We start from the raw sequence: 13979 nt of genomic DNA, 5'->3' as shown, positions 1-13979 counted from the left end.
GTATTGAGTGTAAAAAACCAAAAAAAGAGACGATTATACAGCTTAATTTATCCCCGAGCATCATAACACACCTTCGGAGCACACATTTAAAGGAATGGGTAACAATGCAAAAATCAATATATCTGGACCATCAACAAGTATACAATTAAAGAAAAAAAAATGAGTGAGTTTTATTAATATTATTATATTATAAAATTTTATTTTCTTTGAATTGCGTTTAACGCGCTTATATGTATAATGTGCACACTGTAACCCAGACAATTAGCATTTGTTTCTAATAAATTTATTTTTATTTTTCGACGGTTCTGCATTCAAGCCATTCGGCCAGCAGTAACAATAGTTTTGACTTTAACGATTAGTTTTAACTTTACTGACTTAAATAATTCGGAATCTCTGAGAAAATAGATAAGATGGCATGTACAATTCACATAAAAAATGTTTTTAAAAATATTATATGTGCAATCATGTACATATTAAAAAAATCAAATATGTTGTATTTATATATGTATAACGTGTATCGCGATTTTGAGAGAAAGCAATCGTATCATTCAATTTTATTCTTTTGGATTACATTAAAAGTGGCCCGCTATTAAGCTAAAACATTTGTAAATATTTCGTATAACATTTATATTGTATTATTCTTATTTGGACATGCTCGTTGAACGAACGATAAATAATCAAGAAAAGAGCCATTGGGAGTAACAATATTTTCAAAAATTAGAGAAATTTTATGCATAATGTATATTGTGTTTAAAAGTTGTACGTTATGTCACAGTAAATAACACTTAGTCAGCTTAAATATGTACATTCAAATGTAAAAGAGAAGCAAGAACATTGAGTATGGAAACACTTTAGTAAAATTAACAATTTAAACGCTGAATGCAATGCATGCACAGAACTCCTTTCGTTAAAACATGTGAGCTCTTTACCCAGTTATTTATTTATCCACGGCATAAAGCGAAAAAAGGAAGACAAAAACCTATCTACCTATAGATGGAAGAATGTTGAACTGATTAATGATTTTTAAATGTGATGTAAGAACTGTTCTAACATTAAGATTCTAAAGCTTACCTTCTCAAACTACATGAAAAGACAGAAAGAACAATATATAAAGACTTGGGCAACAATACAAGAAACAATACATCTGAGTCATCAGTGACACAAAATTAAAGAAAAGACGATGGTAAGTTTTATTGTATTATAAAATTTTATTTTCTTTAAATCGCGCTTAATACTTCTAATACATATTTCAATATTTTCATAGATTTATCCAGAACAGACTTTGACAACGTTTTACATTCAAATCGCACAGCAATAACAATAATTTTGACTTTGGTAACTTAAATGATTTTGAATAATGGAAGAAATTATCATATTTCTGACATGTTTAATTATTCTATGATATGATTTTATTTAACATACATCGATTTTAAACAAAGCATTTTCTGCAAACATATAATTTGATAACTATTAATACTGCGACATATTTTACATCTATTTTATTTTGTCATGTTTGTATACTTATCTCCGTTATATTTTATATTTTAAATTTTATGTAATTGCAATTTAATATTATATAACATAGAAAATATGTAAAATACAACAAAAAGGTAAATATAATAAAAAGTATTTTTATTATTGTCATTTAACATATGAGATGAGGACAAATCCGGCAATTAATTTTTTGACGAAGCACATCATGCGAAAATTTGTAATTTGCGCAAAACAAACATATGTACTTTGTGCGAGATACGTAAATATTCCATTAAAAAAAAATGCGCGCACACGTGCAATTTTCCTTAAATCCAAATGAGTGACGGAATTCAGGGGTCGTTTTATATTTCCCATTTGCCGGATAATTTCGTAGTCATTAGAATTTTATCTATGTACGCAGGAGATGTTTGTTTAATGTTACTGCCGGCGCGCCCTATTTTCGGTTATTCTGTGCAGCAATACTCGAGGCCGAATTCAGGCGAATAAGTATAAAAGTTGCATCCGCCGGCGTGCTTCCGTATGCAATGCATTTGGCGTAATGTCCGCTGGTACAAATGGAACTTCCACGAAGTGCACTTTCCGCGCGTCGCAATCGGGATTATCGTCTTCATCTTTTCGTGTGAGGGAGGAAATAGCCATCCCATCGGAAACTGTATCCGCCGCGTCGGACATCTTTGCAACTTCTGGCTCGCCCGACTCCGACGGAAAGTTATCCTGCGAATTCTTGTGCACACAGACGTCGTTTTCCCGGCGGTAAAAAGTAAAAAGAGCCATGCACGCGGCACGTACAGCGCGCGTTCTCACGCGCGCCCATCGGGAATCGATCTCGCTCGCGACAGCTCATCGCGTGAAGCGTATTATGAATACTTCCGCGAACCCAAGAAATTTCCTCGACACGCATAATGCTGGGATATCATTTTTTTTTTTACGAGGAAAACGGACGCGACGCATAAACGTCGGCCCATCTGTTAGTAATTTGTAAGACGAGTCGGGTAATTAAAAGTTTGATGCGAGCATTAAACTCGTCGGGTTATAAAACGAGGGGGTGTTGCTCGCAGGTCGGTCAGGCTGGCGGCTTTTGCTGCGGAAGAGAGAGAGAGAGAGAGAGAGAGAGAGAGAAAGAAAGCGAGAAAAAGAGAGAGAATGCGACGACGGAGGGTGGGCGAGGTGGGTGCATCGAGAAGAGGGAGGAAGCTGCTCCGATGCATACGTCAGTTATAAGAGGCGCACTGCGCCGGCCATAAAGTACTTTAGAGTGCATAATTTTTTAAATATCTTTATTACGGCCGGCGTACCTCCTTGCCGGAGACAAGGCACGAGTTCATGGCGGATGAGCCGCGGTAATTGACCGGGCGAAATCTCGTCGGTGAGCAGCGATAAAATGCAGCGTTGTGAAACTTTTAATGGCGCACCTCTCGAGGTGTGATACACATTCCATACATCGCAAAGTATTTTTTTTTTTTTTTTTTTTTTTTTTGTAAAATCGCACAAAAAAAACTAATAACTTGCCCTTAATAACATTTTTCACGCGTCAATATCTGTTTAATATTACAAAATTTTATGGAAATTAAATAGAAAAAATGCATTTGCTATGTATGAAGTAAATATTGTTGCAATCCAACATAATATTTTTAAATTGCATTTCATATTTTTGTTTAAACGCATATTTTTTTATCTCGCAAATTTTTCGAAGAGACAGAAAGCTTGTGTGAAAAAAATCTGTATTCTACCTTCTGCTTTGAGCGATTTCTCGGATCGCTTTAATTGCTCGCTCGTGCGGGTCTTCATCGACGCAATTTGTCGGTCGACCTCACGATAAAAACAATTCTGTACGAGCGGCTAGCTGGCATTGCGGTTTCCGGACTGCAGGCCGGAAATAGACGGTAAGATGTCGGGAAAATCCAGTGAAAGGGAGTTAATTACAATCCGTCCACGCGCGTGCTTCTCGCACGGTCGTGACATACCGCAAAGCCTCTCTCTCTCTCTCTCTCTCTCTCTCTTGATCGACAATTTGCGCGCACACAGAGCAATATGAGCGGACCTGAACTTGACCATGGCGGAAATGTCGATTTCGCGCAAACGGGACTGCATTAAGAGCTCACTGTGTGTCATTGGGATTTGCAATATGCGCGTTCATTTCATATTTCATTTCGCTGTTCAAACGCGACTCGGAACGGTCAGATTATTATGCACGCGTTCTTTTTTATATACATATACCGCGGGCATAACGGTGTTGGCATCACACCGTTATCACGTTATAATCACACGTGTATGTTTATTTGACTTCTCTAATAATATCGCGCATAATTACAGACATGTACGTGAATTTTTTTTCGAAGCTGCAGCGTGTGTGTCCAATTACTTCTTCAAAATATGTCCGTGGCTTGTATAAAAAAAGTATTGCATATATACATGAGACGATTTCGCAATAAAATATACCAGCACGCGAAACGGACTTCACTTTATGATCCTCTAATCGTTGGTTTACGCCGTGGCTGAAATAACGGTGAAGGTGTTATTTTACGGCATGCCTAATGCGCTTTTTTTTTTTTTTTTTTGCAGAGCGAACAGTCGTGTTCGGCGCGGGATGCGCGGCCGATCGTAGTCGGTCTCCGAAACCAAACTCCATAAACCACAGAAACGTAAAATAAAATCATTTAAACGACTCGCGCACTCGCGTTGTTATTAGCCCTTAATCCAGCTGTTACCATCGCGCGCACCGAATCCCATTCCCGTTAATCAAAACGTTACGACCTATCCATGGAGTATCACACGAGCTGAACCGTTAAATTCACGTACAACATACAGCCGTCCGCTTGCAGTTTTGCATACGGCCGATGGATGTGTGCCGGCATGAACCGGCCACGACAGCGCGCATGTTGTTATTACATTCCGCGTGATCGGGCAGCCTTTTTTTTCCACGTGCTAGTTGCGAATACCATTTTACGGGCCGATGTCGGTTTGATCATCGGCTTGTAAATTATAAAGTCGACGAACACATGTTCCTTATGCAAATTCTATGCGGTGGGTAATATTAATAGTGCGCTACGTGACGTAAAACATAGTTTATACGGCAGGTATTTAAAGTTTTTATGTCGCGAAATTACGCGGCATTTAAACTGATTTTCTGTCGGAAGATGTGTCGCTGCGATTGTTGTTTAGAACAATGTAAGGTTCTTCGTTAAATTTACAAAGATGAAATTTGTACTGTAAATTAATATGTCTTTAATATAGTTTTAATTTTTTTCGGAGCAATCGGTGCTATTCTGCGCTTGTTTTATTTAACTTTTACTGATTAAATCTTCTTCAATACTGTTGTTTATAATATTGGTTGTATTTCATACGAAAGATTCGAGATTAAGCGAAAAGGTGGCACAGAGGAGTTTGCTGCAACGTGAGATTCTTGTTCACAGTAGTCCGAACACTATAAGATATCAATCTGATGGGGGAAGACTTATGTATAATCATGCGTCTACTTTATCTTTATAGCAACCTTTATTTTTCTTGATGCCTAGAGAATTCCGCCGACATTATAACGACGTCGTTAAAATCCACTGACAAGATTGAGGATGAATGATGTAGGTCCAGTCGTGTACTACGGGGGTCCAGGAAAATTACTCTAACTTACCTTAGCTGTTACTTTGATCAGTCTTAATCGGATCTCCAGCTCTATAATAATACGCAATAAATTAATAATTAAAATCAAAGTGACATTTTATTCACTAAAGACCGTACATGTATTATTTGTAGCAATTTGTTTCTGCAATATCCGCCGTGTGATAAAACGCGTGATTAATATACGAAAATTGTATACGATTATCACTTGTATATGTTGTCCGATATGTTAACTAAGTATATGTTAACTAAGCGCGTGAGAACATCACGATGGTGGAATTCGTTGATACCTGTTATTAAATCATTGGCGATGTATTTCGAAAGCGCAATTTAAATCTCATCTTTGAGCTACAACTCATACATATTCATTCCGGCGTTTTAATTTTAGAGCAGATCGTAAGATCTTGAAATGCTTGGCTACAGCCGACATTAAAGTGCCATGAGTAGAGTCCAGTGATGGGGATCGCGAGATGATATTGCTGCAGGGAAGTTGTGCTAAAATGACACTTGTAGTACAGTCTTTTTCTTAGTCGATAAATTCTGCTCTTACATTTCTAACTAATTATCTTATTAAAAGAAAATTAAGCCAATATCTCTATACAACAATTAAAATTATCAGCTCAGCTACCGAAGCTCAGTTTCGGTATCGACCCATACTTTCCATTTTATAGATACAACGTGATGTCACCATAAAGATGGATTACTACTGCTGCCAACATTATTGTCTGCCACAAAGCTACTCTTAAGAATAATTGTCGAAAGATTATTGATGTGTGCGAATAAGGATCGAGAAAAGAAAAAATTATGAAACGCGCCTAAATCAGTTTAGAATAGTTAGTCAATTCGTTTGATACCGAATTATCGAATGGACAATCTGTCGTTATTAACATCCGTTTTGCGTATCATCCACACCTTACTTAATAAAGATTAATAGATCAAGAATTATGTCGAAATATCAGCATCTAAAACTAATACCGTCAATTAGAAATAATACAAACATAAAAAAAACAACAAAAAAAAAATAAGTAAAATATAATAAGTTTACAAAACGCAAAAATAAGTAGCTGAATAGAGTAAAGGTATTTTTATCCCGTATGAGACATTGTGTCGAGAGAACGATGACGTTACTTACTATGTTATGTACTTTAATAGTCTACAAATGTTTCATTATATCATAGACTTATAAAAATTAATAAATAAAAAGATGAAACAAATTTCATTCTAAAAGTAAGAAAATATTCAAACTTATATAGTACAAATTGTTATTTACTCACTGAACTTATATACACGTTGGCCGAATGAAGCAGTAATGGGAATGGGATTTCAAAGAGAGAAACGGGAGAACTTCAATATATTTGCTACTTAAGTTAATCAATAAATCAGTAATCAGTTTTGTTTTCTTTTTATTATATATTTAATATTTATAAGACTGAATTGTGCTCCCAATGTTATGTTCTACACTTTCTAAAATTGTCATTAATTAAAATTTTTCAAATGTTTTGTGAATATTGTCCAAAAAATTTGAGAATAATGTTAAATAATTTACATATTAATTCATAACGCATTTCTCTTAATTTCCACGTTATTGCAAGTTTCATATGTAAAACATACAATGCAGAACCGAAAAAAAATACAAATATACAGAATGTCCCAATAAAATGTATATACATATATTTTAACAAAATGAACAGACGATAACTTCTTAATGTGTATACCTTTTATTAGGCAATATTATATATGTAGCACAGAAGGCACATATACAATAAGTGTCACACGACACGAGTGATATTCCTAAACACAAATACCAGTATGTGTTTGGACGTGATCAATTGATACAACGAGAGTTTTATAACGTATGTATATAATAAGAAATTTAATATATAAAAAGACGTTAATAAAACATTTTCAAGTACTAAAATTCAAAAACGCAAGAAACAACATGATTCTCATATTAAAATTGGTATTAATATTTTTATTAAATAAAACGCACGCATATATCGAGCAAGATATCGAAAGAATATTGCTGCCGGCATTGAATTCGACAAGCGCAAAGGAAGTACGTGCTATTTACGGTACCGCTTTATTCATTGCGCAGTGTCCACAATATTATTCGAGAATTATCAAGCTTTTTATTCATTGCTATTCAATTTGCAGATACCACTAACTCTGAAAATTTTTGAAAAACAAATTCAATTAAACCTGCGTAGAAACGATCAGATTGTATCGTCCAAGTTTAAAGTATGGAAACATGACGCAAAAAGCATCACGGAAGAACTTATTCCGCAATTATACGCATCTGATCCTTGCCATTATTTTCACAATGATCATATCAGCACAGCGGCCATAAACTTTTGTCAAGAATATGGATGGGTCAGTGATATCATATGAAAAACTAATAATTTTTAATTTTAATCTCAAATTTTCTTTGTTGTAAATATAAGCATAACACGCGTGATCATTAATGTATATTTTTCAAAGTAGGAAGGATTCGTTTTTCTGAAAGACGAAACATTGGAAATTAGACCTTTGCGGGATGACTTTGCGTCTTTGACCTCAATCGACGATCTTTGCGTTAAAGAAGAGACAAATATATCAATTGGCAAACCTCATTTAATTAAAAGAACAATGCATTTATCTGCTGATTCAAGTTTTCGTAAATACGATAATTTTAAAATAAAGCGACGTCATGTACGAAATACGCAAAAAAAATTAACTATAGAACTAGCTGTGTTCGTCGACGAAGCCGCATATCGTACGTTCATGCCTTTTCTGGACAAAGATGAAAAAAAGTTGCGCATGATGATATTAGCGTATGTGAATAATATTCAAGCTATGTTCCATCATCCTAGTTTGGGTGTCTCTATCGATATTTCGTTGGTACATTTGGAATTCTTGGATAAACAACCCTCAAATTTGCCAGATTTTGGCGGTGACGTTGTGAAACTGAGCGAAGCATTCTGCGAATTCGCAAAAACTCGCAATCCTCCGGACGACAATGATCCGCATCACTGGGACATTGGTCTTTACATAACCGGAGTAAACGTTTATGGCACGAGTCAAGCTGTCGCAGGAAAATCCTTCATCAGTGGTGTGTGCAAATCAAATAAATCGTGTGCGATAGTCGAATTCGGTATTGTAGGTAGTGTGACATCGGGTTTTATATCATCTCTCGCTGCTGCTCATGAGATCGGCCATGTGTAAGTTTATAATAATTTTAGAAATAAATTAAACATGAATAATATGTTTCAAAAAAATTTATTCAATTGTATAAATTAAAAGTAAAAAATAAAAAAACTTTTTAAGAAATTTGTCCTATTAATAGTTCAGTATGTTAATTATTAATAGATTTGCAATATAAAAATATTTGGAATAAACAATGCAAATATTATAATCACGATAAATAATTTATTTGTCCCAAAGCTTAGGAATGCAACACGATTCAATACCGTGTGAAAAATTCAAATACATTATGACTCCTGGCCTGGGACCCGTAGGCCATATGACATGGTCCGAGTGTAGTCGTAATACAGCTGAAAAACTCTGGACTACACCAAAGTGTCTTGCAGATCATACGACATCAAAAGACGACTTGGACCATTCGAGATATCACGATTTACCCGGAAGAGAATGGACTGCCAAAGCTCAATGCGAAATATATTTTCGCGACAAGGATGCAAACGTAGTCTCGTTGCTTGATATATGCAAATCCTTACAATGCGAATCGCCTCACAAAAATGGGTATTACTTTACGGGACCGGCGTTGGAAGGTATGTACCTTCTTATTGATTTCTCAATTAACGACATTAAAGTTCAATAAATATCATTTTTTTAGGAACTTATTGCGTACTCGGGAAGGAATGTCGCGGAGGAGAATGCGTGCCTCTTCTCGAACTGCCATACACGCTCGAGTATTGTGAAGATGATAACTGGTGTGAATGGAAAGAAGGCACCTGTCAGAGTAGTTGTTTGGAAGAATCTAAAGGCGTAAAAATCAAACGACGTTCTTGCAAGCATGGAAGTCGCAGAACGGCGAGTTGTGAAGGGCCATATTACGACGTGGTTCTGTGCGATGATTCGTTACTCTGCACGGAGAAACGTAAAAAGATCCATTTATATACTGCAACAAAATGCACGCAATTCAATCTTTTCGCAATATCAATCAAAATGGAATTGCCGTTTGAATTAGAAATGAAGCCAGGATGGCAGGCCGCTCATGATGTCGAGAAGCCATGGAAGGCCTGTACTGTACACTGCCGACTAAAAGATTCATTTACTCTCTACTCACTACGCGTTGAAATGATCGGCATTAATATGGACCCATACTTTCCAGATGGAATGTGGTGTCACAAGGAACATGGCGAAGATTATTACTGCCGCCAACATTATTGTCTGCCGGAAAGCTATAATTATTAAAAAATCATTGACGTGTGTGTATGAGAATCGAAAGAAAAATCATGAACCGCGCCTAAATCATTTTAGAATAGTTCGACAATTTGTTTGGCACCGAATTTTCGATCGGTCAATCTGTCCTTATTAACATCTGTTTAGCATATCATCCACATCTTATTTAATTAAGACAAATAGACCAAGAATTATATCAAATTTTCGGCAATTAAAATTAATTCCGTCGATTAAAAATAATAAAAACATTAAAAAAATAACAAAAAGTAATAGGTAATATTTAATATGTTTACCACATGCAAAAATGAGTAGCTGAGTAGAGTAGAGGTATTTCTATTCCGTATGAGATATTGTGTCGAAAGAATAAACGAGAACGACACCGTTATTGACTATGTTATGTACTTTAATAGTTTGCCAATGTTTCATTATGTTATAAAGAGATTTATATACATGAATAAACGAAAAAATAAAAAAAATTTTATTCCCAAAATAAGAAAATATTCATACTTATTTGGCGAAAATTGTGACTTCACTGAATTTAAGTGCCCGTTAGCCGAACGCGGCAGTAACGGAGTCGTCAGAGAAAGAGAAACGGGTGAATTTCAATATATTTGCCACTTAAGTTAATCAATAAATCAGTAATCAGTTGTCTTTTTTTAAATATCTTTAATATTTATAAGGCAAAATTGTGCTCCCAATGTTATGTTTTACACTTTCTACAAATGTCATTAATTATAATTTTTCAAATGTTTGTGAATATTGTTCAAAATATTTAATAATAATTTTACATATGTTACATATCAATCATAATTCATAACGCATTTATCTTACTTCTAACGTTATTGCAAGTATCATATGTAAAATATGCAATTCAGAACCGAAAAGAAAAATACGAATACATAGAGCGTCCCTATAAAATGTATATATATTTTATTCTCATATATTTTAACAAAATGGACAGACGATAACTTGTTAATGTGTACATTTTATAAGGACATCCTGTATATGTAGCATAGAAGGTATATATACAATAAGTGTCACACGACACGAGTGATATTCCTAAACCCAGATACCAGTATGTGTTTATACCCGATCAGATGATCAACGAATATAAGAGCATTATAGCGTACGTATGTAATAAGTATTTAAATATAAAAAGACATTAATAAAACATTTTTAAATACTAAAATTGAAAAACACAGAAAACAATATGTTTCTCATATTGAAATTGGTGTTAATATTTTTGTTAAATGAAACGTACGCATATATCGAGCAAGATATCGAAAAAGTATTACTGCCGTCATGGAATTCGACAATCGCAAAGGAAGTACGTGCGATTTACTGTACCGCTTTATTCATTGTGCTGTGTCCAAAATATAATTCAAGAATTATCGAGTCTTTTATTCATTGCCATTCAATTTGCAGATACCACTAACTCTGAAAATTTTTGGAAAACAAGTTCAATCAAACCTGCGTAAAAACGACCAGATTGTATCCTCCAAGTTCAAAGCATGGACACGTGACGCAAAAAGCATAACAGAAAAATTTATTCCGCAATTATACGCATCTGATCCTTGCCATTATTTTCACAAAGATCATATCAACACAGCGGCCATAAACTTTTGTCAAGAACATGGATGGGTCAGTGATACCATATAAAAAACTAATAATTTTTAATTTTATTCTCAAATTTTTTGTTGTATATATAAGCATGACACGCAAAACCATTAATGTATATTTTTTAAAGCAGAAAGGACACGTTTTTCTGAAAGATGAAACATTGAAAATTAGACCTTTGCGGGATGACTTTGCGTCTTTGACCTCAATCGACGATCTTGGCGTTAAAGAAGAAATTAATATATCATTTGCCAAACCTCACTTAATTAAACGATCGTTGCAAATATCTGCTGATTCAAGTTTTCGTAAATTCGATAATTTTAAACAAAAGCGACGTTATGTGTCAAGTACGCAAAAAAAATTAACTATAAAGCTGGCTGTGTTTTTCGACGAAGCCGCATATCGTACGTTTATGCCTTTTCTGGACGAAGATGAAAAAAAGTTACGCATGATGATATTAGCATATGTGAATAATATTCAAGCTATGTTCCATCATCCTAGTTTGGGAGTTTCTATCGATTTATCGTTGGTACATTTGGAAATCTTGGATAAACAACCGTCGAATTTACCAGTTTTTGACGGTGACAGTGATAAACTACGCGAAGCTTTCTGCAAATTCGCGGAAGCTCGCAATCCTCCGGATCATAACAATCCACATCACTGGGACATTGGTCTTTATCTAACCGGAGTAAACATTTATGGCATGAGCCATGCTATTGCAGGAAGATCCTTCATCGGTGGTGTGTGCAAATCAAATGAATCGTGTGCGATAGCAGAATTTGGTATTGCACATAGGCTGTCATCGGGTTTTACATCATCTTTCATTGCTGCTCATGAGATTGGCCATGTGTAAGTTTGTAATAGTTTTACAAATAAAGTAAACATGAATAACATGTTTTATGAAAATTTGTTCAATTGTATGAATTAAAAGTAAAATTTAAAGAAACTTCTTTAGAAATTTGTGCTTTTAAATGTTTATTAATTATTAAGTGTTATTATGTTTATTAATTATTAAGTTTGTTAATTATTAATAAATTTGTAATATAATAATGTTAAGAATAAACAATGCAACGTAATTAGCGCATTATCAAAATTAATAACTTATTTGTTCCAAAGCTTAGGAATGCAACATGATTCAATACTGTGTGATAATGGTGTCAAAGGCATTATGAGCCCTCGCATGGGACACGTAGGCCATATGACATGGACCTGGTGTAGTCGTTTTACAGCTGAAAAACTCTGGACTACACCAAAGTGTCTTAAAAGTTATACGAAATCGAAAGACGTTTATGACCATTCGCGTTATTACGATTTACCCGGAAGAAAATGGACCGCCAAAGCTCAATGCGAAATATATTTTCGCGACAAAGATGCAAACGTAGCCTCGTTGCTTGATATATGTAAATCTTTACAATGCGAAACGCTTCACGAAAATGGGTATTACTTTACAGGACCGCCTTTGGAAGGTATGTACTTTTTTACTGATATTTCAATTAATTTATAGTTCAATTAATCTCATTTTTCTAGGAACTCATTGCGCATTAGGGAAAGAATGTCGCGGAGGAGAATGCGTGCCCGTTCTCAAACCGCTATACATTTTTAAGTATGGTGAAGATAATAACTGGGGTGACTGGAAAGAAGGTGCCTGTCAAAGTAGTTGCTTGATGAAATCTAAAGGCGTAAAAGTCAAACGACGTTCTTGCAAACATGGAAGTAACATAACAGCGAGTTGCAAAGGGCCATATTACGACGTGGTTCTATGCGATGATTCGTTACTTTGTACTGAGGAACGCAAAGGGATCGAATTATATATTCAAGAAAAGTGCAAGCAATTGAACTTTTTCGCAACAATGTTTCGCAACACTTTGAACTTTATGTTTGAATTAGATAAAGAGTCAAAATGGCAGGCTATTTATGATGTCGAGAAACCATGGAAGGCCTGTATTATACACTGCCGACTCAAAAATTCATCTACTCTCTACGCACCACGCTTTGAAATGATCGACTTTAATATGGACCCATACTTTCCAGATGGAACGTGGTGTCACAAGAAAGACGGCAAGAATTATTACTGCCGCCAACATTATTGTCTGCCGGAAAGATATAACTGATATGAAATTATTGATGTGTGAACGGGAATCGAGAAAAAAGAAAATCATGAAATGCGCGTAACTCAACTTAGAATAGTTCTTCAATTCGTTTGGCATTGAATATTCGATCGATCAATCTGTCGTTATTAACATCTGTTTTGCATATCATTCACATCTTACTTAATAAAGACAAGTGGACTAAGAATTATATCAAATTTTCTGCAACTAAAATTAATTCCGTCGATTAAAAATATTGCAAACATAAAAAAAATAACAAAAAAGTAATAGGTAATATTTAATATGTTTATCAAATGCGAAAATAAATATAGTAGAGATATTTCTATTCCGTATGATATATTGTGTTAAGAAAATGAACGAGAACGATACGTCTCTCTCACTATGTTATGTACTTTAATAGTCCACCAATGTTTCATTATGCTATATAGAGACTTATATAAATGAATAAACGAAAAAATGAAGAATATTTCATTCCGACAATAAGAAAATGTTCATACTTATTTAATACAAATTGTTCACTGAATTATTCACTGAATTTATGTGCCCGTTGGCCGAATACGGCAGTAACGGGATCGTCAGAAATGGTTGAATTTCAATATCTTTGCTACTTAAGTTAATCAGTAAATCAGTGATCAGATTTTTTTTTTTTAAATATCTTTAATATTTATAAGGCAAAATTGTGCTCCCAATGTTATGTTCTACACATTCTAAAATTGTCATTAATTATAACTTTTTAAATGTTTA

At 34.6% G+C, this 13979-nt stretch overlaps 2 protein-coding genes across 3 annotated transcripts; both read left to right on the top strand.

The window, feature by feature from the left end:
- The first annotated feature begins 6700 nt into the window (after positions 1–6700).
- LOC105668524 (A disintegrin and metalloproteinase with thrombospondin motifs adt-2-like) lies at positions 6701–10481 on the top strand. 2 transcript variants are annotated; one of them, XM_012360945.2, is made up of 6 exons: positions 6701–7165; positions 7264–7479; positions 7591–8306; positions 8530–8876; positions 8942–9205; positions 9296–10481. In XM_012360945.2, the coding sequence occupies exons 1-6, from the start codon at positions 6965–6967 to the stop codon at positions 9520–9522; spliced, it is 1971 nt and encodes a 656-aa protein (XP_012216368.1). In that variant the 5' UTR covers positions 6701–6964; the 3' UTR covers positions 9523–10481. The 2 variants fall into 2 exon arrangements, with proteins under 2 accessions (XP_012216368.1, XP_012216367.1); XM_012360944.2 differs by having other exon boundaries at positions 6702–7165; positions 8942–10481.
- Positions 10482–10587: 106 nt separating this feature from the next.
- On the top strand, positions 10588–13240 carry LOC105668553 (A disintegrin and metalloproteinase with thrombospondin motifs adt-2-like). Its single transcript, XM_012361007.2, has 5 exons — positions 10588–10837; positions 10936–11151; positions 11261–11976; positions 12244–12593; positions 12655–13240. Exons 1-5 carry the CDS (start codon positions 10721–10723, stop codon positions 13236–13238), a joined length of 1983 nt encoding a protein of 660 aa, XP_012216430.2. The 5' UTR covers positions 10588–10720; the 3' UTR covers positions 13239–13240.
- Positions 13241–13979: the final 739 nt, after the last annotated feature.

Source organism: Linepithema humile, chromosome 1, assembly GCF_040581485.1.
Source record: "Linepithema humile isolate Giens D197 chromosome 1, Lhum_UNIL_v1.0, whole genome shotgun sequence".
In the NCBI taxonomy this organism is placed as follows: Eukaryota; Metazoa; Arthropoda; class Insecta; order Hymenoptera; family Formicidae; genus Linepithema; species Linepithema humile.
Note: the sequence above shows the minus strand (reverse complement) of the source record. Positions and strands in the feature narration are given on the sequence as shown.